We start from the raw sequence: 23399 nt of genomic DNA, 5'->3' as shown, positions 1-23399 counted from the left end.
GCTGGAGTTCCCATCATGGTGCAGTGGAAGCAAATATGACTAATATCCATGAGGATGCAGGTTCGATCCCTGGCCTTGTGCAGTGGATTAAGGATCCAGCATTGTCATGAACTGTGGTGTAGGTCACAGACGTGGCTCAGATCTGGTGTTGCTCTGGCTGTGGTGTAGGCCAGCAGCTACAGCTCCGATGCAACCCCTAGCCTGGGAACTTCCATCTGCCACGGGTGTGGCCCTAAAAAGACCAAAAAAAGAAAAAAAAAAAAGGCAGCAGCTTATTTGCTTACTCACCACTCACTGTTTTCAGCCTGGAGCTTTGATTGCAGGAAGTTGGCAAGGCTGGCAAAGTTATGTCCTCTTCAAAGGAAAGTGAGAAAGAGCTCTTCCTTCCCAGTATAAGGGAACAGGGCAGAAATGTGACGGAGGTCTGGGATTGGTGACCAGCCTGGAGCAAAGACCAGGATGCTCAGACCATTACCCACCATGCACTCCTTATCAGAGGAGATTGGGTGGGGCAGCCCTTTGAAGGGTACCCTTCCCCTTGGGGTCTGAGCTTGCAGTGTTTGATAAGAAGCAAGGAGATGTGACAGAAATCAGAGCCGTGTTGCAGAAGCTTGACCTGGCAGCCTCTGAGAGTCAGATGAGCCAGCCCAGAGATGGGGAAGAGGCTGAGCAAAGACAGGGAATAGGAGAGCAGAGAGGACTGCAGGCATGGATGCACTAGGATCCAGCTGGATTTCAGGTCAAAACGGGGAGAGGCTGAGGGGAGAACCCCAGGCACCCTTGACATTGTGCATCTGGCTTGTAGGGAAAGTAGGGTGGCCATTAAAAAAGGAAAGCTGGAGGAGTTCCTCCTGTGGCACAGCAGGATCAGCGGCATCTCTTCAGCACCAAGGGTGCAGGTTCAATCCCCAGCCCAGCACAGTGGGTTAAAGGATCAAGTGTTGCTGCAGCTACGATGTAGGTCAAAACTGCAGCTCAGATCTGATCTCTGGCCCTGGCACTCCATATGCTTCGGGATGGCGAAAAATGGGGGAGAAAAAAGTTTGGGGGGTGATGAGACGAGTCCAGTCTTGGAGCAGATTGAGATTGAGAGCCTGTGACCAGTGGGACATGCAGGCTGGGGGTTTAGCGGAGGCTTCAGGGAGCGTTGAGGCCAATCAAGGGTGGGAGCCCCACAAGCAACAGGGGAGAGGGGGTTGAGAGCCGGATAGAGGCTTTGTTGCAGGGAAGGGGGAGGAGTGTGGTCTGAGGGCAGTAACTCCTCCCACCCCTGCTCCCAGCCCCACAGACCTGCCCCCCACTCCTGGTTTGAGGTCAGGCAAAATTACATAAGTGGCAGCTCCTTGAAAGGAGCAGGTGGTGAAGAGAAGGAAACAGCAGGGCCCCGAGTTGAAGGTCAGGAGGAAAGATGGGCTGACAGTGGATGGGGAAGGGTTCCCATGGAGGCAGAAAGAGAGCGAAGCAGTGTGGCAAGGTCTGGGGTGGGGCTCCCTAAGGCGGGGTGGGAACAAGAAGGAGTGAGATGAAGTCACGGGAACAGAGAAGCTGAGGGAGCCTATTCTCCTGACTTTGGAAGCCACAGCCACAAGGGTTTGCTGGAAGATGTCCCCACACCCTCTTACTGCCACCCCAGCTCAGAAACAAGTTGGTTCCCCAGCACCAAAGCACTCATAGGAATAGGATTCTCCCCTTTACTTCACAAGTGCTACCCTAGTCCTCTGATCTTCTTGGAAATTTTTACGGTCATCTCCTCCTTGTCCTATCTGTTCCCTGTCTGTATATCAATCATTTTTACCTCTAGTGAATTCTCTTATAAACTCAGAGGTATCCCATTGGAAAATAAATTTGTAGCGGGAAATGTAGGGGGAAAGAAGAGTCCCACCCAAAAGGCAGACAAACCTGGAGGTGTTTAATTATAGTCACCAAAGTAGCAGGTTTTTTTTTTTTTCATTTAAAATGGGTCATAAAATTATGTTAACACCAAGAGTTCCCATCGTGGTGCAGCAGAAACGAATCTGACTAGGACCCATGAGGACGCAGGTTTGATCCCTTGCCTCACTCAGTGGGTTAAGGATCTGGCGTTTCCATGAGCTGTGCTGTAGGTCAAAGATGCGGCTCAGATCTGGCATTACTATAGCTGGCATTATTAGAAATGCTGTGGCATAAGCAGGCAGCTACAGCTCGAATTCAGCTCCTAGATTGGGAACCTCCATATGCCATAGATGTGGCCCTAAAAAAACAAAAAACAACAACAACAACAAAGAAGATATGTTAACACCAATCATAAAGCAGTTTCCTTTAGAAGGGGTTTGTTCTGTAGTCAGATTAGTTTGGAAACCACTGCAATCCCTACAGCAGTGGTTCTCAAATTATAGCTTGCATCAGAATCTCCTGGAAGGCCTGTTAAAATCTGGACTTGTGGACCCACCCCCAGAGTTTCTGATTCAGGAGGTCTAGGATGGGCCTGAGAGTCTGCATTTCTAATAAAGTTCTGGGGGTGTTGATGCTGCTGGTCCATGAGGTTATACTTTCCTGGAAAGAAAAAAAATCAGTTGATCTATTAAAATTATAGCACCAAGTATCAATTCATCTCTAATTACCCTTTAAAAGCAAAAGGTCACCTTATTTAGAGCCTGGTCAGCTGCACTTGTTTCAAACTCTGCAAGAGTTATATAAGTTTTCAGACCCATGTCCTTCCTATGATACATGGCTGATGCTGCCTAGCTGCTAGAATTGCTGTGATTTAAATGAACTCATGTAGGCAGTGACCCTATGGTGAGGTCCAGCACACTGTGTGTGAGTTCCCTCTTGTTTCTCCATTCTATGTACTTGGGAGGACTTTCTCCTCATTCCAGAGCCCAAAGAAGGAGACTGGCCAGGGAGGTATCATCTCAGGCTCTGTCATTGCCTGTTTTCTGGCTTTTATGAGATTCTTCCACTCCCAAGGGATCTGGTCCAGAGGAGGCTGCCTGCAGCCAGTCCTTTGACAAATGCTTATTGAGCTCCTGGGGGTTGGGGACCTGAGATGAATCAAAAGTGGACCCTTGGTCCTGACTCCAAGAGGCTTACCATCTAGAGGGGACTAAGCTGTGGACAGCACATCACAATAGCATGTGGTAGATATTCCTTAAGAAAGGAGTACTGGGAACACTTGAGGCAGCGAGGAAGCTCTGAGGAGACAGCACCAGGAAAAAAGTTTTCTAAGAGAGAAGCCCAACTTGGGCCTTGAAGGATTCATTGGAGTTTACCATGGTGATTGGAGGAGCGGAGGGGATGGTATTTCAAGGCAGTGAGAATTCCAGGATTGAGGAGGACCAGAGTGGGGGCCTCTGCAGGGAAGTGGTACTGAGTCTGCCAATGCAGGGAACTGGGCAAGGATCTCAGCCTTTACGAGGGTGGAGGTGTAGGATCATGGGGGTTTGAAGCATGAGGTCCATGGGGCTCAGCATTTTAGTGTCAAGAAGAAGGGGGTTGGCTGTCAGATGCTTCAGAGAGATCAGGGGAGTTTAGAGCTGACTTTTTGGATAGAGCCACTAAGAAGTCACCAGTGCCCTGGGTGAGGACATGTGGAGGACAGGGGAGTACATAAAGAGGAACCTGTAGGTAAATACTCTTCTGTGAATTGAATGTGAAGGTATAAGGGGGATGAGTGAATTAGACAGAAGGACCTGGGGAAGCAGAGAGCAAAGGGCTGTGCTGTAGCCTGGATTATGAATTTGTCCTCTGGTCCGCCCAGAACACCACAGCCTAAGGCTGCAGACTTTACTATTAACAGTAAGTGATAATCATAGTACTAATCGCTAACATTTGTTGAACCCCTTTTACATACCAGTGCCTTCTCTATCTCATGTCAGCCCTGTGAGGCAGGGACAATCACTGTGCCCGTTTCATGGATGAGGACACTGAGGCACAGGAGGTGAGGGATTTGGCCAAGGCCAGGTGGCTAGGAAGAGGTTGGGCTGGGATCTTAGGCCAGGCCCTTAACACTCTTTGCTGACCTGCCTCCACTTCAGCTGCCCTCTCTGGCCTCGGCCTGACCTTGCATGTGGACTCCCAGCCCCACTCAGGACTCTTGTGTCCAGGCCCCAGCACAGGAACTGGGGCTCTGAGACCCCCTAGTGGTCTGATGGGGAAACAGCGCCTACCCTGTACCTGGCAGCCCTTCTGCACTGAAAGTCCCTGACAGAAAAAACCCAGAGCCAGCACCTAGCCTGCGTCCCGAGGCTCCCATCATTGAGCTGCTGCCTGTGGAACACTGAAACTCAGGCCAGAGATCACCAGAGGCCTTTCCCCTGAGCCTCCGCCTCTGGGCAGCTTGGTTTCCTCACCACTTCTGGATAACTCTGGCGAGTTTCCTCCAAGCCACCTGCTCTGCCTGGTACAAGGCCCGCCCTCCAGTAAGCCTTGCCACCCATGCCAAAGAGCAAAAGCATGAAATGGGAAATGGAGAAGCTGTAGGAAGAAGGAAAAGGGCTGGGGAAGCAGAGGAAACAGGGGCTCCCGCCTCTGCCAGCATAGGGCCAACAGCTAGTGCCCAGTCCAGGTCAGCCACTCCGTGTGGCTCTTGCCTGGCTGTGTTCTGTTTTTACCTGGCTGTGCCATTTCTTGACCATATAATTACCTGGCTATGTGACCTCAAAAAAAGCCAGGGGCCATCTCTGGCTACAGGTTCCCCTTTGTGTGATAACAGATCTTGAAGTCCCTACTATTCCAGGTGTCTTTAAGCAATATTTTGTATGTAGCAATATTTTGTCTCCAGATATAACTTGCAAATATGTTCCTCCTAACTCCACTTCTTCCGGGATCTGTGGTTTCCTCCGAGTACTGCCAGACCCCACCCTGTTTTTGGTGCCAACCTTCTGTTTTGAAGTCAAAGAGACTCAGCTGGGGGGACCGTGACCTACACGGGGCTGTGACTCACTCCCAGTTCCCCACAAGATGCCACGGGGTCCAGGACATCTTTGCAGACCATCTGGTGCTGGGCTTCCTCAGGGCTGGGAGGACCGTAGGCCTAGGAAGGCCTCTCTTCTCCCAGAAATAAGTCCTTTTCCACACCAGACACTGGAGGTCACAGTGAGGTTTAATCCTCCACCTTAACAAGGGTTTCTGTCCCAGGACATGCAGCCTACAGGGAAGGTAGAGGAGGAGGGCTGGGACACTGGGTGAAGAAGGAGCTGGCATGGCTGGTAGACACTTAGCTGGGAGGCCTGACTAGCAGTGGCGAGGCCGCAACAAATGTGTGTAAAACAAGCATGTGTGTAAAAGCTCTTTCCCACCCCCCCCCCCCCGCCAAGGGTCTAGGATAAAAGTGATGATGCTACCAGCCACAGATAGGATTATGCCAGGGTTTTTTCCAGCTCTGAGGTACTGAGCACCTACTGTGTGCAGTCACCACTGCCTAGGCTGTATTCCACCACATTCCAGGTAGCTGGTTCCTCCAGCTCGCAGAGGTTGCCAGCGTTGTGGTCCTAAGACCCTCCTCAAGAGCAGCATGGCTTCCAGGGACCCCTGGAAGCTGATACAAAGGAGAGAAGCATTTGCTAAATTGAGGCAGGACCCGAAGGGGAGTCTCCAGGTAGGCCCGTGTCATTTTCTACATCAGGTGCCTTTCCCATGCCTGGCTGGGGTGGAGGGGCCCCAGCGTCTCTAGCTTGTGAAACTGACAGTATTAACAGCCTGCACCTAGCCAGAACATAGATTGTAACTTGAATCCATGGCCAGGACTTGAACCCAGCCTAAACACAGATTAGGATTTTTATAGGTCTTAAAGGTTTTAAATTAGAATCACTCACCCAGTGTCTGGACTCACTGAGGTTCAGGTTCTTCATGTCTCCGTGCAGAAGGAATTCAGCAAGAGACAAAGTGATAGGCAAGAAATAGATTTATTAAGATAGGACCCTTGTGAGAGATGCAAGCAGGCAGGCACGGACGCTCTGCCCAGAGGATCCGGTGGGCTACAGTTTTATCATCCAAGGGGGGTGGGGGTTGGAAAAGCCCTCCTCTTGCTTTCTGGAAGTAGTAGCTCCTCCTTAGTATCTGGTAAGTATCTGCAGGAGGGTGGTTCTCAAACTGCTGCCCCTGGTCTGAATCTGAATGCAGGCCTCATCCCATCCCCCACCTAAGAACCTGAGGCAATTCTCAAGGCTCCACTAATCAAGCGAGCCTGCCTTGTTCTGATGGCTTTTTTGACCAATTTATTGACTTACAGCGATCTCCCAATGTCTCCTAAGTTTCCCTCGTTATCTGTGGTCCTATACTGGGACTTCTAAAAATACCTGTGTCTACTCCATCCCTATCAGGCCTATGCCGTTTTCTGCATCAGGTGCTTTTCCCATGCCTGGCAGGGCTGGAGGGAGCCCAGCATCTCCAGCTTGTGTGCTGAGTTCCCATCTTTGGTCAGTGGAGCTTGCTGCCTTTGTGCATGCTGACAGGTGGCACCCCTGGGATGCTGTACAAAGCCCTCTGTCCCTGTCAGCTTTGTACTTTATCTGCTGTCAGTGCTGCAGAGGGGGCATTACAGAGCCTAGCCTGGGGGAAGGGATAGCTTCATAAGATCAAAGGAGGAGTGGGGTTCACCAGGCAAGCCCTCCAGATACACTCACCCCATATGCTCAGGAGGAGAAGAAAGGGGGTAACAGAGGGAGGGAACCATGCATGCCAAGGCCCCCAAGTCAGGACCTACAAGAGACAGAGCTTGTAGGAAGCCTGAACCCTGGAGGAGAGGGCAACAGTTACTGGTGGGGGCAGAGGGGGGTGGGGGGGAACAAGATGACTGCTTGTCACTCTCAGCTGTGTGTGTCAGAGAGGGAAACTGAGGCAGGGCTGTCACAATAAGCACTGGCCAGAATTCCCCCACCTCCATCCCGCACCTTGCTAGGGTTATGGAGGGAAGCCAAGAAAGCCTCTTCCTGCCTTTTCTACCTTTCCCAGACCCATCCCATACCTGCCTCCTCCAGGAAGCCCCCAGGGTTGCCCAGGCCACTTAGATCTGACTCCTTATTGCCTGCAGCCTGCGTTTTGGATTTAGCAAGTTCCAGTCCTGAGTTATTTTGCTTTCTTGTGCGATGAGTATTTGGAAGCTGTGCCCTCCTCAGCACCAGGCACAGAGCCAGGGGTAGGCAGAAAGCAAATGAGGGATAAACCCCACTGAACCGCTCATCCTCCCAAATCCAGGAAACTCGGGAGAGCCCCTGCATAAGATACAGTACTCTGTCCCTGGAAGCTTGCATTGACTGGGTGCAGCAAAAAGTATGATGAATGAATGAATGAAGGCATGGACCAGGGCGTGCATGAAAGAGTACAGAGCACTGTGGACTGCCAAGAGCAGACAGCCAGCCTCTTTCTTAGGGAAGGTGCAAAAGGAAGAGCATGGTTGTGGGTGCCATTTTCTGTCCTGGTTCCACAAGGCCAGTCAGCTGCCCTCTTGGAGTTGCCCTGGGTTCAAGTCCCTGTGGCCCTGGGGGTGTCTAGAGACCCGGGTGTGAAGGGCCTTGGCCGGGGGAGGCGGAGGTCAGAGCACATGTCTCGGTCTGCAGGATGGAGAACCTGTTCATCAACCGCTTTATGCACATGTTCCAGTCTTCCTGGAGTGACTTTGCCGACTTTGAGAAAATCTTCGTCAAGATCAGCAACACTATCTCTGGTGAGTGTGCTTTGGGGGGCTCTCATGGTACTAGGGGAGCCTTGCCTGGGGAAGGGAAAGGGCTGCCCCCACCTGCTCCAGCACAGGGCACCCTGGCCCCCCAGGCCAGCACCGCCTTCGCCTACACCGTGCGCCCCACGGGTGGTCACCCTCAGAGCCAGAATGTTCTCCTCCTGGAACATTCAAGGCTGAGTACCCCCAAGCTCATGTCATCATCAAAAGTTTCCGAAGTATTAGAACTTTTTCTTTACATAAATCCATCATTTATGATGCTTCTGAACAGAGTGAAGGCAGAAGTTAGCTTGTTCTTTAAGCCTTTACATGAAAGCACCAATGGGTTCCTTTGGACTAGGGTGTGTTTGGTAGAGCAGCAGCATCATAGTCACAGAATGGCTCAGGGAGGACTGCACAGCAACAGAAAGGTTAGGAAACAGCACAGAAACAAGCACAGGGGAACTGCCTTCACAAACAACTGCAGAGTTGCCCCCTGCTCCCCTCCTTCTCCTTCATCCCGAAGCCCCTCCTTCCTTTCCTGCCTGGGCACAAGGACCTGGGTTCTTTTTTTTTTTTTTTTTTTTTTTTTCTATAGGTACAGTGTTGTGCAGCAGATTTCCAGAACTTATTCATCTTGCTTAACTGAAACTTCGCATTCATGGATTAGTAACTCCACAATCCCCTGCCCCAACCCCTAGCAACCTCCATGCTATGCTGCTTTCTGCTTCTGTGAATTCGACTAATTTAGACTCTTCATATTAAGTAGAGTATTATACATGTATTATGCATACAAATACATGCAGTATTTGTCCTTCTGTGACAGTCATCTCACTTAGCATAATGCCCTCCAGGTTCATCCATGGCATCATGTATTGCGGGATGTCCTTTTATAAGGCGGAATAGTTTTCCTTTGTATGTAAACACCGCATTAGCTTTATTCAGTCCTCTGTAGATGAGCATTTAGGTGGTTTCCGCATCTTGGCTGTTATGAATTGTGTTGCAGTGAAGGTGGGCGTGCAGATATCTCTTCAAGATCCTAATTATAATTCTTTGAGATAAAATTCCAGATGTGGGATTGCTGGATCACAGGGTAGTTCTATTTTTAATATTTTCTCTTCTCCTATTGCACATCCTGCATTCCCACCAGTAGTGCACAAGGGTTCCACCTTCTCCACAGACTCGCCAACACTTGCCCTTTTTTTTTCTTTTTCTTTTTAGGGCTGCACCCACAGCACATGGAAGTTCCCAGGCTAGGTGTTGAATCACAGCTACAGCTGCTGGCCTATGCGACAGCCACAACACCAGATCCTTGACTCACTGAGTGAGGCCAGGGGTCGAACCTGCATCCTTGTGGATACTAGTCAGATTTGTTTCCTCTGAGCCACAATGGGAACTCTTTTTTTTTTTTTTTTTTTTTTTTAATAATAGCTTCCTGACAGGTGTGAGGTGATACCTCCTATGGTTTTGACCTGCATTTCCCTGATGATTAGTGATGTTGAGCATTTTTTTCACATACTTGCTGGCCATCTGTATGTTTTCTTCAGAGAAATGTCTGTTAGAATCTTTTGCACATTTTTTAATCAAGTTATTGGTGGTTTTGCCATACAGTTCTAGAAGTTAACTTGTATATTTTGAAGATTAACCCCTTACCAGATATATGCTTTGCAAATATTGTCACCTATTCTGTAGGTTGTATTTTCACTCCGTTGATTGTTTCCTTTGCTGTGCAGAAGCTTTTGAGTTTGATGCAATCCCATCTGTCTATTTTTGCTTTTGTTCTTGAGAAAGGGGTTCCCCGCGAACCTTCTGAACCACCAAGGGTCTGAACTAGTGATCAAGCAGTTGGGCATGGTGGGCTGTCCAGTGAGCAACTGGGAGATGGGACCAAGCAAGGACTCTGGCTCTTGGCCAGCATCAGGAGGACCTCAATCTGGCTCAAAGCTCATGCTGAGCTGCACCTCTCTCCCCCATAGAGCGGGTTATGAATCATTGGCAGGAAGACTTCATGTTTGGCTACCAGTTCCTGAACGGCTGCAACCCCGTGTTGATCCAGCGCTGCACGAAGCTGCCCAAGAAGCTCCCGGTGACCACAGCCATGGTGGAGTGCAGCCTGGAGCGGCAGCTCACCCTGGAGCAGGAGGTTGAGGTAGGACCCACTTGGCTGAAGATGGTGGCCCAGGCCAGAGTCAGCTGAGATGTCCAGGTCGCAGTCTATCAGGCAGAAACCACTTCCGACCAGCCAATGCTCGCTGGTCCCTAGGCTGCTATCTCCAGGCTCATCTGCTCATCTGCCTAGCTGACAGCGAGATTTGGCTGCCCTCAGTGGTCTCTTCCTTTTCCTGAGCATTTAGGAAAACTGTCTCGTCCAACGCAGGTAGAGGAATTGAGAGTAATATTTTTCCATGATGCTCAGTTCAGAGAGCATAATATCCATATTTTCAATATCGATATCATAATTAAAAGAGCTCTCTCGAATGAGGGGCCTGCTGTGAGCCAGGCATCGTGAGAGATGTTTTACACCCTCCCTCTGCCCTGGCTGGCCAAGGGCACCATCCTCTCCTTCCCCAGACCTTGTCCCATATGCCTCGGACAGACTGCTGAGACACCTGCTCAGGCTGGTGTCAGACAACTGCCAGGGTCCTCCAGTCTGAAAAAGAGGAAGATGGTGGCCAGGCTTTAGGCCTCTCTGGTGTTTGGTCCCCCTCAGCCAAGGTTCCTGAAGCCCGGTGACAATGGCCACAGCGCGCCCTCTGTAGGTGGAATCGTGAACACCCAACTCACTTGAGGACCTGCTGACATGCCTCTACCACATTGTAGCCCAGGATCTGCTTCCCCAGCCTGACTGAAACCCCTGCCTCCATTACTTGCTTAAAACACAAAAGGGGAGTTCCCGTCGTGGCGCAGTGGTTAACGAATCCGACTAGGAACCATGAGGTTGTGGGTTCGGTCCCTGCCCTTGCTCAGTGGGTTAACAATCCGGCGTTGCCGTGAGCTGTGGTGTAGGTTGCAGATGCGGCTCGGATCCCGCGTTGCTGTGCCTCTGGCGTAGGCCGGTGGCTACAGCTCCGATTCGACCCCTAGCCTGGGAACCTCTATATGCCGCAGGAGCGGCCCAAGAAATAGCAACAACAACAACAACAACAACAACAAAACACAAAAGGCTTTAGAAGAAGCACCTCTTGTCCCCTCCATGAACTCTTTCAGCTGTGGCCTGAGCAGACCCAGCCCTGTGAAAGGAGCCCTCATGACGCTCAGGTTAGGCTCCATCAAGAGGACTCAAGTGTAGACTGGGAAAGGCTGCTTTCTACCTCCCCCAAATCCCAGGCACGTTTCTAGTTTATGTTGAAGTATATTTATAGAAAAGGGCACAAATCAGGATCAGGAGTGGCAGTAAATTCAGTGAATTTATACCAAGTGACTTTGTCATGCCACCAGCCTCAGACCAAGACACAGAACACACCACTCTGACAGTAGCCCCCCAACCCCTGCAGGTTCCCTCTTGCCCTTGTAAACATCCCTCACCCCTGAAGATCCACCTCTAAAGACCTCCCTTGGCCCTGAAGACCCCCTCCTGACCCTGTGGACACCTGCCCCTGTAGGCCCCACCCCTGCAGAACTTCCTACCTTCAAACCTGCTTATCTATTTCATCTAAACTCTGTGTTCTTTCTTCTTACACTATCATTCTGGGTAGTCTTTCAACATCTTTCATGAGGGTCAGGCAGACAGCAGGTTCAGCACTTGCGAAAGTGGCCACTTCCGTTCGTTCACCTTACTGAACCCCACCACCACCACCAACTTTGGAAACTGATATCCATCAGCTGTTGAGTCAGAGGATAGAGAACGCTAAGTTCTGAACTCCAGGGCCTGCAGAGCGGTCCGTCCCTCCCTCTGGGCCTGAATCTTGGGTCCATCTCTGGCTGAAACCGATTTGGACCTATTTCTTCCTGCCTCCTGCAGCAAGGGAACATTTTCATCGTGGACTTTGAGCTGCTGGATGGCATTGATGCCAATAAAACAGACCCCTGCACTCTGCAGTTCCTGGCCGCGCCGGTCTGCTTGCTGTACAAGAATCTGGCCAATAAGATTGTTCCCATCGCCATCCAGGTAGGCTGCCCAACCCTGTTCTCTTGCAGGGCGGCTCCACCCTCCGCAGCCAGGGGTAGGGGGGATTTCCTGGGTGGAGAGAATCTAGGGCTTTCTGGTGTTCCGACTGTGGCGCAATGGCGTCTGAGGAGCTCTGGAGCTCTGGAACGCAGGTTGGATCCCCGGCATGGCACAGTGGGTTCAAGATGCGGTGTTGCCGCAACTGCCATGTAGACCGAAACCGTGGCTTGGATCTGATCCCTGTCCCAGTAACTCCATATGCCCCGGGGCAGCCAAAAAAGAGAAAAAAAAAAAATTGGCCAGAAATAAACCCTATAAACTCTCAATACTGTTCTGTTGGTCTAAACCACTCTGAGCCTCAATTTCTCCCCAATGTGAAAAGGGAATGGCAAGGAATACCTGCTTTGCAGGGCCATAGTTAGGACTGAGATAGCACAAGTACAGCCCCTAGCGGGCAGCAGCAGGACTCCTCCTCCGTGAAGCACGCACCAGAGCAGAGTAGGCGTCCCACCTGCTGCGCAAGCAGTGTGGGTGGGGCCAGGCTGTCAGAGCAAAACAGCAAAGAGCAAACACTGGGAGGGGCGGAGCTGTGCATGGTGGAAACAGAAAGAGGAAGGGCGGGACAATAAGAGGGGAATGACACGGGCGGGGCGGGACAGTAGGAGGGGCAGCAATGGGGGAAGGGCTTGGGGGATGGGCACTAGGGGAGGGCCGTTGGGAGGGGCGGGGACAGTGAGACTAAAACGGGCTGGAGTGGTTTCAGTGCTCACAGAACTTTATAATTTTACGAGAAAACCTGTTAATCCAAATTTTTATGAGAAATGATTGATATTTAAAGATTGACAGCCAATTGCATTCGTAAACAAGAATATTGCGTAGGTCAGACTTCGCTCTTCTCCATGCGCTGCTCTGTCCTGGGTAAGCTCGAGCAGGCAGGAGCGGTCTGACCAGAGCCACTCTGTCCAGTGTGGGAGCTGGGGCCACCCATGGCTCTGGAGACCTTGAAATGTGGTTAGTCCCAACCAAGGTCTCTGTGAGTGCAAAGTACACGTCCGAATTTTGAAGACAGAATGAGAAAAAAAGAATGTCAAATATCCCATTAATAATTTTATTTCCATGTTGAAATGAGATATTGGGTAGATTACAACTACGTTATTAACATAAAGTTCACCTGTATCTTTTTACTTCTATTACGGTGGCTGCAACTGAGCAGGACCCTATGGGACCTTCCTGAGACAGATTCCCCGCGCCCCCCGCCCCGCCCCGTCCTCCGCCTCGTAAAACTGTCCTTGAGTTTACTAGCATATTAACATGTAAATAATGAGAAGCGTCCAGGTAAGAGCCTCCCGGGTCTCTCTGCTCCAGGTGAACACTGGGGGGCGCGCTGCTCAGCAGCGCGCACAGCGAGGGCCCCTGGCGGCCGCGTTTGGCAGCTCCGGGTCCGGCCACCAGCCGGCGTCCGCCGCGCCCCGGTGAGATCCGAAGCCGAGAGCGCGAGGGCTGCGCTGCTGCTCTGCGGCCCCCCTCGAGCCCGTGCTGGCTGGGGCGCTTTTTACCCCCATGGTGCTTCTTGTGAGTGGACCAGCCCTTTCTGGCACTGGCGGCCCCAGAAGCGAGCCGCCTGGCAGCACCCACAAGTGCTGAACTCCCAGAGCTTCTTCTCAGTCATCGCATCTTTCAGAGAAGGACACGATGCTGTGAGGTTGCGAGGCTGTGTGGGGCGCTGGGGGAGAGCCCCAGGAATGCAAGAGGCTGTTGTCATGGGCAAAGTTGGGACCAGGGACTGGTGGCCAGGGAGGGTCAAACATGATGGTACATCAGAGGACAGATTACGGAGTTTGGGCACCCTATTTTCTGGCATGAAGAGGTGACTGTTTTTAAAGAAGGGATTGACCTGACATGATTTGCATTTTAGAAAGAAAAATCACCTTGGCCTCAGTATAGAGTTGAACTGGGAAAGGGGAAGACAAGCCAGCCTCTACTATGGAGGCACCTGGCTGCAGGTCTGGGCTGGAGGACAGTGACCTGGGACACTGAGTCATGCCAACCCCAGAGTCCTAGGAACAGGAGGAGCTAACCAAGGGCAAGAAGGGAATTCGGGAGCACCAAGACAGAGCCTGGGGAACAGCAGCATTTCGGGGGAGAGCAGAGGAAGGCAAAGTTGGGAGACCCAAAAGCAGCAGCAGAGAATTGGGTGGAAGCAGCAAGGAGGGGCAGAGACCAGGATCAGATGGAGGACCTGCCTCAGCACCCCCTTCACACATGGCCTCCTTGCTGACACCTTCGTGCCGTTTCTTTCAATCCCCCTATAACTGTGAGGTAAGGAAACACTGTCCCCTTATTACAGATGGTGAACTCAGAGCTCAGAAAGGCTAAGCTGTCCAGGGTTCCACAGCTGATGCAGCTGGGATAGGAAATACCAATCCTGGGCCGCTGCCCTCCCCCACAATCCTCTTGTGATTCAAAGGTCACTGTTTAAGACATGTGGATTCTCCTGGAATTTCCTGAGAGGTCAGTCTCTCCCACAAAATACTGCGATGTGTTTTCTTTCTCCAATGCATCAGCTCAACCAGGTCCCAGGAGATGAGAACCCTATTTTCCTCCCTTCGGATGCAAAGTATGACTGGCTTCTGGCCAAAATCTGGGTCCGCTCCAGTGACTTCCACGTCCACCAGACCATCACTCACCTTCTGCGCACACATCTGGTGTCTGAGGTTTTTGGTATCGCCATGTACCGCCAGCTGCCTGCTGTGCACCCCATTTTCAAGGTACGGCAAGCTACTGCCTCACCTCGTTGTAGAGGGCACTGGATATGGAGGATGGGGCACAGGAGGGAGAGAGGAGGGGCACTGACATCCCCATGGGACTGTGGCTGGAGGTGGCCAGAAGAGACCCCTCAAGCGATGCTCAGGGGGCGGGGGGTGGGCAGGGAGGTTCCCCCGAAGAAGGAAGCAGCTCTGAGCCTCCTGGTTCCTGAGGGCCTGGGCCTGGGGGAGAGAGGGAGAGTTTGAGGAGTCAAATGAGTTCAGTGTAACCCTGTCTGATCCCAGGTGGCAGTCCCCACTGTCCCTGCCCTTGTTTCCTCCTGAATCCTACTGGCACTGACCACTGGGGTGACTGCAGGCTCAAATTACCCCTGTGTGCCTCCGTTTCCCCTTCTGTAAAACAGAGATCAAATAGTACACCTGCCTCCTAGGATTACCATCAGAGTTAAAATAGTTAAATTTGGAGAACATTAAACAGTGCCCACCACACAGTTACACTCCACGTAAGCGTAGACTGTTACCATTTTTATCATGATCATTATGGCCAAAAATCAAAGCTGCATCCCCCAGGCCTCCGGCAGCTGCTCAGCATTGAAGGTCAGCATGCCAACCTTTATCCTTCCCTGAGCCTTAGCATCATCCTTCCATAGTGGACCGGGGTGGGGGTGGTGCTGAGGGCCCCTGAGACCTCCAAGGAGATGCAGACCTGGTCAGGAGGCCCCAGCCAGGCCTCCTCTGAGGTCTTCTCTGTCCCTCCACCAGCTCCTGGTGGCACACGTGCGGTTCACCATCGCCATCAACACCAAGGCCCGGGAGCAGCTGATCTGCGAGTACGGCCTCTTTGACAAGGTCAGTGCCTCCTGCCCACCCACCTCAGTGCCTGGAAGAGCCCGGCCTGGCAGGCACCCATTTCGCAAAACCTTGGCAGATCCCACCCCGACCTGAGGTCCAGATTTCTTCTTGGGAGGCCAGCACCCTGAGCTCCGTTGGGGTGGAAGCCTGGGAAGGGTGGGAGGCTGGAGGCGCTCAAGTGGAGGTGCCCAGGCTCTCTGGCTGGTGTCTGCCCCTGATGCCCAGCTGCTGGACCAGCTCTCCATATCTGCTTCCAAGTACCACCGGCTTTTCCTCCTCGCCACCATTTCCCTGTCCCCTCCCCATCCTCTGGCATGAGAGTGTAGACCCTGCCTCCTGGCACCTGTTCCTCATCACTTAGACACTGGGACCTGCATCTCCCCTCCCACTCTGCCACCCGTCGCTCTGAGCACAGACTCCCACCCAGTGCCCTTTCAGGCTGTCAGCACTCTCAGTCCACTCTCCAGGCCTTGGGTCCCCACCTGCCCTTCACATCCTCTTAGGCAGCACCCCACCCTGTTGTGACTCCCCCCTCCCCAGGAGCCTTATGGAGCCTGGACCTTTCCGGCAGCCCTCACCCCAACTTTTCCCACCTCCCACAGTAAGCTGGCCAGATGATCACTAGGGTTGAGCCACTGTTTAGGTGGAAAATGACAAAACCCTTCTCAGATCAGCTGCAGCTGGAAAGAAGCTGTATCATTTCATCCACCTGAATGTATTAGGGTGTGGGAGCCTCAACTTGGAGCCTGATCCTAGCTCAGCACTTCCTTGGGCAATGCTGACCTGTGGCCTCTACCTCAGTACCTGGTGCTGGGCCCAGAGCCCTCAAGCTACCGCTGCCCACCAGTATGTCTCACGAGGACAGTGCAGCGGCTGGGGGCTCAGTGTCCCCAAATACAAGCCCACTGGGTGGCACTGTTCCTCTCTCTAAGACATGCTGTCTGGAGTGCCCTTGTGGCTCACCAGGTTAAGGATCCAATGTTGTCAAGTGCTGTGGCTGTGGTTGCAGCTGTGGCAGGGGATTGATCCCTGGCCCTGGCACTTCCCCATGCTGTGGGCACAGCCAAATAAAACCAAAACATGCTGGTCTCACTCTCCCAGGACAGCTCTGCACGCGCACGCACACACACACATGCACCCCGCCTTGAGAGCAGCCACAAAATGTTGTCACAACAAGCTCCAAGCTCAGGTTCCCACACAGTGACTGCCCTCTTCCATCCAAAGAGAAAGTATTGGAGAGCAAGTCTCTTGGTCCTGCTTAGGTCACATGCCCACTGTGGACCAGTGTCTGGCTCCCACCACCAAAAACCTCCTCTAAAGGTTCTTTCCCCAAGGGCCCAGCCACAGTGTGAATGCCTGCCTGAAAGCATGGATGCCTACAACTCAGGACCAGCCGGGATGAGGACAAGCACCCAGCCTTGTGTGTCTCTCCAGCCCTCACCTAAGCACACAGCAGGCCCCAACAGAGTAGTGTGGGTCCTGGGAGCAGTATCTGCCTCGGTCTTGTGCGCAAAGATCAAGTCCCTGAGCAAAGCTTAGACTCTGGGCAGCCTGTGCTCAGAACTAGGGCAGGCCTAAGGGCTACTCCCACCTTGGCCCCACCCTGCCACTATCCCTGAGGCCATGCTTCCAGGTTGGGAGCTTGCCCCTCCCCCCACCACTGCTCCCAGATTCTGCACCTCAGCCCCTCACATTGGAGCAGGCAGAAGCTCTTCCATGTAACCTCCTTGTTGGGCTGCTCTTAGCATTCTCTTTGTTAAATGTCACCGCCACTCTGCCTCTTGGGACATGGGTTTGCCTTCTGCCTGCCTGGTCACAGTTTCTCATGCTGAGCTTTAGGGCTATTAAGGCTGGAGAGGAGGAACAGGCCTCAGCTCACAGTGTTGTGGCTCCCCTCCCATTTAAGGCCAATGCCACAGGAGGTGGTGGGCACGTGCAGATGGTGCAGAGGGCCATGCAGGACCTGACCTATGCCTCCCTGTGCTTCCCTGAGAACATCAAGGCCCGGGGCATGGACAGCAAAGAAGACATTCCCACCTACTTCTACCGGGACGACGGGCTGCTGGTGTGGGAGGCCATCAAGAAGTGAGTGCCAGGGCTGTGGGACCCGCTCTGGGCAGAAAGAGGGGGGTGGTCCTATAGGAGGAGTGGGCGTGGCATTGATGGACCCAGCCCACCCCCTGGACAGCTGGGGCCTGGCTCCATTGTCAGGACACCCATAGAGGAGCAGGGGTATGCCTGAGCAGTGGGGGTTGGGAGTGGACCTGAGTCTGGACATTAAGGAGTAGGTGACAGGGTCACTGATGGGGCCCTGCCTCAGGGTCCAAGGGCACAGCTCTGCCGACCCCATCTGGGTCACACACTCCTACCTGGGCCTCTCCTCCCGGGCCAGGTTCACTGCTGAGGTGGTGGATATCTACTATGAGAGCGACAAGGTGGTGGAGGATGACCAGGAGCTGCAGGACTTCGTGAACGACGTTTACGTGTATGGCATGAGAGGCAAGAAGGCCTCAGGTGAGGACCTCCCCTCCCGTCTTCTGCTCTTCCCTGTGCCGCTAACTTTCTTGGGCAGTGGTGGCCTCCATCTCAGCACGTGGTGCTGGGCCCTGAGAGCCGGGATCAGAAACAGCAGGGACACCGGGCCAAGTGGCTGTTCCTCCCAGTGTAGGTTGCCCAGCCTGGGCCCTCCAGCACGCACGTGGGGGAACTCAGGGAGCTGGTTGGAGTGGGGTTGCGTGTCTGCCGGTCCCTTCCAACGTGAGGGCCTCAGCCAGCCTGTGGCTCTGCCTTAGGCTTCCCCAAGTCCATCAAGACCAAAGAGAAGCTGACTGAGTACCTGACCGTGGTGATCTTCACGGCCTCAGCCCAGCACGCGGCCGTGAACTTCGGCCAGGTGGGTGAGGGCAGGGCGAGCTCTGTGGGCGGGAATCACAGGGAACAACCTTAACTGCCTTTGAGGGCCCCCGGGGAGGTGGGGCACCCCTCTTCCTCCTCCAGACAGACAGGCAGGGGCGGAGAAAGGCCGGGCAGCCTCAGCGCCAGGAACCTAATCCGAGTTCCCCCGCGCTGGCCTGGGGGAAGGGGCGGGGCCGCTGGAGCGGGAGGAGGGGCTTGGGAGCAGACGCAGGAGACGGTGGTACAGCGCTGCGTTGCTGAGGCGCCCCCACGTGTCGGTGGCTGCCTCTGCAGTACGACTGGTGCTCCTGGATCCCCAATGCGCCCCCAACCATGCGTGCCCCGCCACCAACGGCCAAGGGTGTGGTCACCATCGAGCAGATCGTGGACACGCTGCCGGACCGTGGCCGCTCCTGCTGGCATCTGGGCGCCGTGTGGGCGCTGAGCCAGTTCCAGGACAACGAGGTGAGACTGGGTTGCCCTGGTTTAACCTATTTCTCAGCCTCAGGGCTTTGTGATTCAGGACACAGGCTGGGACTCCTGCTGGACAGGAAACCTGACGTGCAGGCTGGAGCGGCCCACAAGGTCCTCGGCCCGGCAGGAGTGCAGGGGCCAGGGCTGCCCTGTGACGCTCCCCACAAGGGCACACCCACCACCCCTGCCAGTGACCGAGCTCTTTCATGTGGGTTTCTTCCTGACACCCCAGAAGTGAGGACTAAGTTTCCTGGGCATCCCTTGCGACATTCCCAGGCACCTACGCCTTGCTGAACCCAATCCCAAAGCCACTCTCAGTAGACATAACCCCCATGGCTTTGGTTCAGAGCTGCTCAGAATGACTGGCCAGTTCAGCCAGCCCCAGGCTCATGGGCATTTGTTGGCATCTGCATAGTTTTGGGGCCTTTGCTAACGTGTTGGTCCCTCACCAACATCTTTGTATATGGGTTCTTGGCACATGTATTCAATAGGACTAGAGGGAATTACTTTGTCAAAGAATGTTGAGACGGGCGTTCCCGTCGTGGCTCAGTGGTTAACGAATCCTACTAGGAACCATGAGGTTGCAGGTTCAATCCCTGGCCTTGCTCAGTGGGTTAAGGATCCAGTGTTGCTGTGAGCTGCGGTGTAGGTTGCAGACGCAGCTTGGATCCTGCGTTGCTGTGGCCCTGGTGTAGGCCGGTGGCTACGGCTCTGATTCGACCCCTAGCCTGGGAACCTCCATATGCTGCGGGAGTGGCCCTAGAAAAGGCAAAAAGACAAAAAAAAAAAAAGAATGTTGAGACTGAATTGGCCTCTGCAAATGAAATCCGAAATCCCATCCATAGCACGGGATGTTTCTCCCGCCTTTCACAGCCCTGAGTGTGAAACAATTTCAGTTCCCTCGTCTCATGGTGGCTTAACCGGTCTCTCTGTGCTTGTCTGGGTCCTCAGCTGTTCCTGGGCATGTACCCAGAGGAGCATTTCACCGAGAAGCCTGTAAAGGAGGCCATGGCCCGATTCCGTAAGAACCTCGACGCCATCGTCAGCGTGATCGCCGAGCGCAACAAGGACAAGAAGCTGCCATACTACTACTTGTCCCCAGACCGGATTCCCAACAGCGTGGCCATCTGAGTGGCCGCCTGAGCCAGTCTCAATCCAGGGCAGCCCGCTGTTGGAGGCTGCTCTGAGCACCCTGACTTCAGCTCTCCAGGTGGGCGGGAAAGACCTTAGGATTCCTGGGGATTCCGCCTGCAGGCCCAGGGCTACTGGCTTCAAACCAAAGGCTTCCCAGGTTGGACCATGCTAGAGCTAAGCTTTGGTGTATTTCCCTGTTTGTTCCTCCATCTTTAGCGAATCCCATACTTTGATCAATGTGTGTAAACACTGCAGGGGCCTTTCCTACACAGAGCAGGACTATGTGGCTCCAGCCCAACACCCAGCTCAGCGCTTCCACAGGTAGCAAGAGCAGATCAGCATAACTGATAGACGTTTGTTCTTGCTGTAAACGGGATGATTATTTTCTGTCCTATTTATGTTCAGTCCAATTTCTTGCATATAGTAGGTGCCCAAATAAATTCTTGTTGAATGAATTAAGAATTGGTTGCCATAAAAATAAAGGAATCAAGGAGTTCCCTCTGTCGGTTAAGAATCTGACTGCAGCTGCTCAGGTCACTGATGAGGCGCTGGTTAGATCCTCGGCCTGGCGCAGTGGAGTAAAGGATCTGGTGTTGCCACAGCTGCCATGTAAGTCACAGCTGTACCTCAGATTCAGTCCCTGGCCCAAGAACTTCCATGTGCCGCAGGTGCAGCCATAAAAAATAAATTCATTAATTTAATTAAATAAAGGAGTTCTTTTAAAACAGGTTTCCTTCTACACACTACATTCCAGTCAATGCAAACAGCTCACAACCCCCGCAACACACACACACACACAAAGCCATATCCTTATGATCCCATCTAGGTAAAAGCCTCCCCAGACTGCTAGTCTGGATAAAGGGGGCTTTTCCCTCTTCTTTGCCCAGAAAGTTCCTATTTTTCCTTCAGAACACATCCCACGTGCCATCCTTAATCACCCAGACAGAGCTCCTCTCCGCTCCAGGCCTGTGTCCAAACCGCCTTTATCCTCCCCTGTGGTCTCTCCCAGGGATCCAGAGCCCCTGGCAGACAAGGAACCCACCTTACTTATTTCTGTGCCCTAGTGGTGGCCTAGGGCTGGCATAAGGTACCAGCCCTCTGCTCCCTCATTTTCTTCCTGGCCGGGCTCCTCACGGACAGATTCCTGGCATTGTCTTGGGAGCCGGGGACCATTTTCTCCTATGGCACAGGATCCAAGGTGACTTTAAAAAAAAAAAAAAAAGCGTTTTCTTTCCTCAGGCCCAAAAAGCAGAGCCAGCCCCAAGCTTGGGGATGGTGATCGTGTCTCCTGCTACACACATACCCAACCCACATCCCCAGCCCTTGGCTTCAGAATTGGGTCAGCAGGGTGCTATGGTAGCCCAGCCACCCCAGTCATCTGGTCATCTCCATTTTAGCCCCGGGGCCAACTTCCCATCAGCCTGATGCCCCCAGTGGTGAGGAGCAGTGAGTGAGTCCTTGGGACAAGCCAGGCCAGGCCCCTGCCCCTGAGCCCTCAGTACCCTCCTACCTCCTCGAGCAGCTGCACAGCCTGGAGGAAGGAGCGTTGGGTGGATCCTTTAAAAAGGGAAGTGCAGGAGTTCCTGTTGTGGCTCATCGGGTTAAGAACCGGACATAGTGTCCATGAGGATGTGGGTTCAATTCCTAGCCTCAATCAGTGAGTTAAGGATCCAGTGTTGCCACAAGTGTGGCGTGGGCTGGCAGCTGCAGCTCCAATTAGCCCCCAGCCCAGGAACTTACATATGCTGCACTAAAAAATCTTTTTTAGTTTAAAAAGGGAAGTAGAGTGACTTGTCAGCACTGCCTTGATCTCTAAAGCTCTCCTCGCAAGGGTGAGACAGGGAGATTCAGCCCTAGTCCACAGATGAGGGGACTGAAGCTCAGCCAAGAGAGGAATCCTTGGGAGCCATTGGCTGGAGGGGAGCTGGGCCTTCCAAGCCAAGCCGGTGCTCTTCTGCAATGCGTCTAGATGATCCAGCACCCGAGTACCTTTCATCTCCAGCACTTTTTTGTTTGTTTGTTTTTGTTTTTGTTTTTGCTTTTTTTAGGGCCACACCCACTGCATATGGAAGTTCCCAGACTAGGGGTCAAATCAGAGCTACAGCTGCTGGCCTACACCGCAGCCATAGAAACATGAGATCCGAGCTGCGTCTGCGACCTACACCAGAACTCATGGCAACACCAGATCCCCAACCCACTGAGCGAAGCCAGGGATCAAGACCACATCTTCATGGATACTATTAGGATTCATTTCTGCTGAGCCACAACAGGAACTCCCATCATCTCCAGCATTTTAACAGTCAACCTCAAGCGCCTTTGAAGGGGCCCGGCTTATACCAGCAGGCCTCTGCGGGGCAGGACTCCAACAGACAGAAGTTGGGCAGGTAGCTGCTAATTCAACACATGTCCTTCCTTGCCTCCTTTATCTTAAATGGTGGGATGAGCCCCGAGCCCAACCCCATCTCTTGGGCCTGGGTCTGGGCCTCTCTCAGCAGGGCAGAATCAGAGTGTGTGGGAGAATTAGAAATTGGCTGCATTTCCTCCTAGATACTCCAGAAACTGGCTGAGATCTCTTGAGAGTGGGTTGGGAGGAGAGCCCTGAGTCAGAGGGGTCTCGCAACACAAAGCAGCGCCCTCCCTGGGTCTCAGTTTCCCCACCATCCACAGGGGTCAGACTACAGTAGCTGTTCCTAGTGTTGAGTGTGGAGAAGAAACACAGACCACCTGGAAAATCTGATAAAGGCTGTGGGCATCCCCCAGGGGCTGTGACTGGGACACTCACACAGCCCTTGGGAGACCATATGCCTCCTATGGTGGAGAAAGAGCCCAGACCACATTTTCCAGATGACTAGGTTTTAATGGATCAGAAAAGTTTTTTTGCAAGAAAATCTGGAGGGACATTTGTGTTGCCAGGTTTTTGCTGGTATGAACCAACCAATCAACAAAAAGCACCCCTGCAAAGAACTACATTCTACTCTCGCCACCACTGCATCAAGAGTAAAGCAGGAGAGTAAGGATAACAGACAACTCGACTCTTTCTCACAAAAACCTACGTTGCCTTTCCTCATCTCCCTTGGTCCTCTGCAAACTGTCAGAACAATGCCAGGAGCCACCACCGGGCCGGCTCACCTCTGCGGAGAGCCTGGCACTGGGTATCTCAGAGAGACGGAAGCTGGACAAGCGGCCAAAGTGGAGCCTAGCTGGACCCCACAGGCCAGCGGACCTCCAGACTCCTACCCAACTCGGGGGGGGACACTGAGATGGCGCCAGCAGAGCCTGGACCCTGCTCCTGTCCTTTCGGCTCTGAGAGACAGCTTGGAGGCAGGGCAGACCAGGCAGCTTCCAGAGGCTGGGCCCACCACCCCAGAGGAACTCAGCTCAGGACAGTGTGCTCGCCCCCCTCTCCCTCTTACCCTCCTGAACTACCCTCCTCAGCCCTCTCCAGACCCAGTAGTGTAGACATGGCAGCAGGACTCCTGGTCCCTGCGGCATTTCTAAGCCTGGGAGAAAAGACAGATTCTGGAAAGGGGTCACTTCC

General features: G+C 53.1%; 2 protein-coding genes across 2 annotated transcripts in view; one reads left to right on the top strand and one right to left on the bottom strand.

The window, feature by feature from the left end:
• The window catches only part of ALOX5 (arachidonate 5-lipoxygenase), a 47954-nt gene extending 27638 nt beyond the window's left edge, over positions 1–20316 (top strand). The window contains exons 5-14 of the mRNA XM_021072736.2: positions 7536–7642; positions 9610–9782; positions 11595–11741; positions 14306–14509; positions 15269–15355; positions 17265–17443; positions 17751–17872; positions 18151–18251; positions 18548–18718; positions 19679–20316. Coding sequence (XP_020928395.2) covers positions 7536–7642; positions 9610–9782; positions 11595–11741; positions 14306–14509; positions 15269–15355; positions 17265–17443; positions 17751–17872; positions 18151–18251; positions 18548–18718; positions 19679–19858 — 1471 coding nt within the window. The 3' untranslated portion in view covers positions 19859–20316. The remainder of the gene's footprint in view (positions 1–7535; positions 7643–9609; positions 9783–11594; positions 11742–14305; positions 14510–15268; positions 15356–17264; positions 17444–17750; positions 17873–18150; positions 18252–18547; positions 18719–19678) is intronic.
• MARCHF8 (membrane associated ring-CH-type finger 8) overlaps positions 12836–23399 on the bottom strand; it is a 142139-nt gene continuing 131575 nt past the window's right edge. The window contains exons 9-10 of the transcript XR_014827513.1: positions 17728–21063; positions 12836–14728 (exon numbers count right to left, since the gene is read on the bottom strand). The gene's annotated coding sequence lies outside the window, so the exon portion shown is untranslated. The remainder of the gene's footprint in view (positions 14729–17727; positions 21064–23399) is intronic.

Source organism: Sus scrofa, chromosome 14 (genome assembly GCF_054392235.1).
Source record: "Sus scrofa isolate SSC_HxYL_T2T_F1_AM1 chromosome 14, Sscrofa_HxYL_maternal_Yorkshire_Landrace_v2.0, whole genome shotgun sequence".
In the NCBI taxonomy this organism is placed as follows: Eukaryota; Metazoa; Chordata; class Mammalia; order Artiodactyla; family Suidae; genus Sus; species Sus scrofa.
This window is presented reverse-complemented; position numbering and strand designations above follow the sequence as displayed.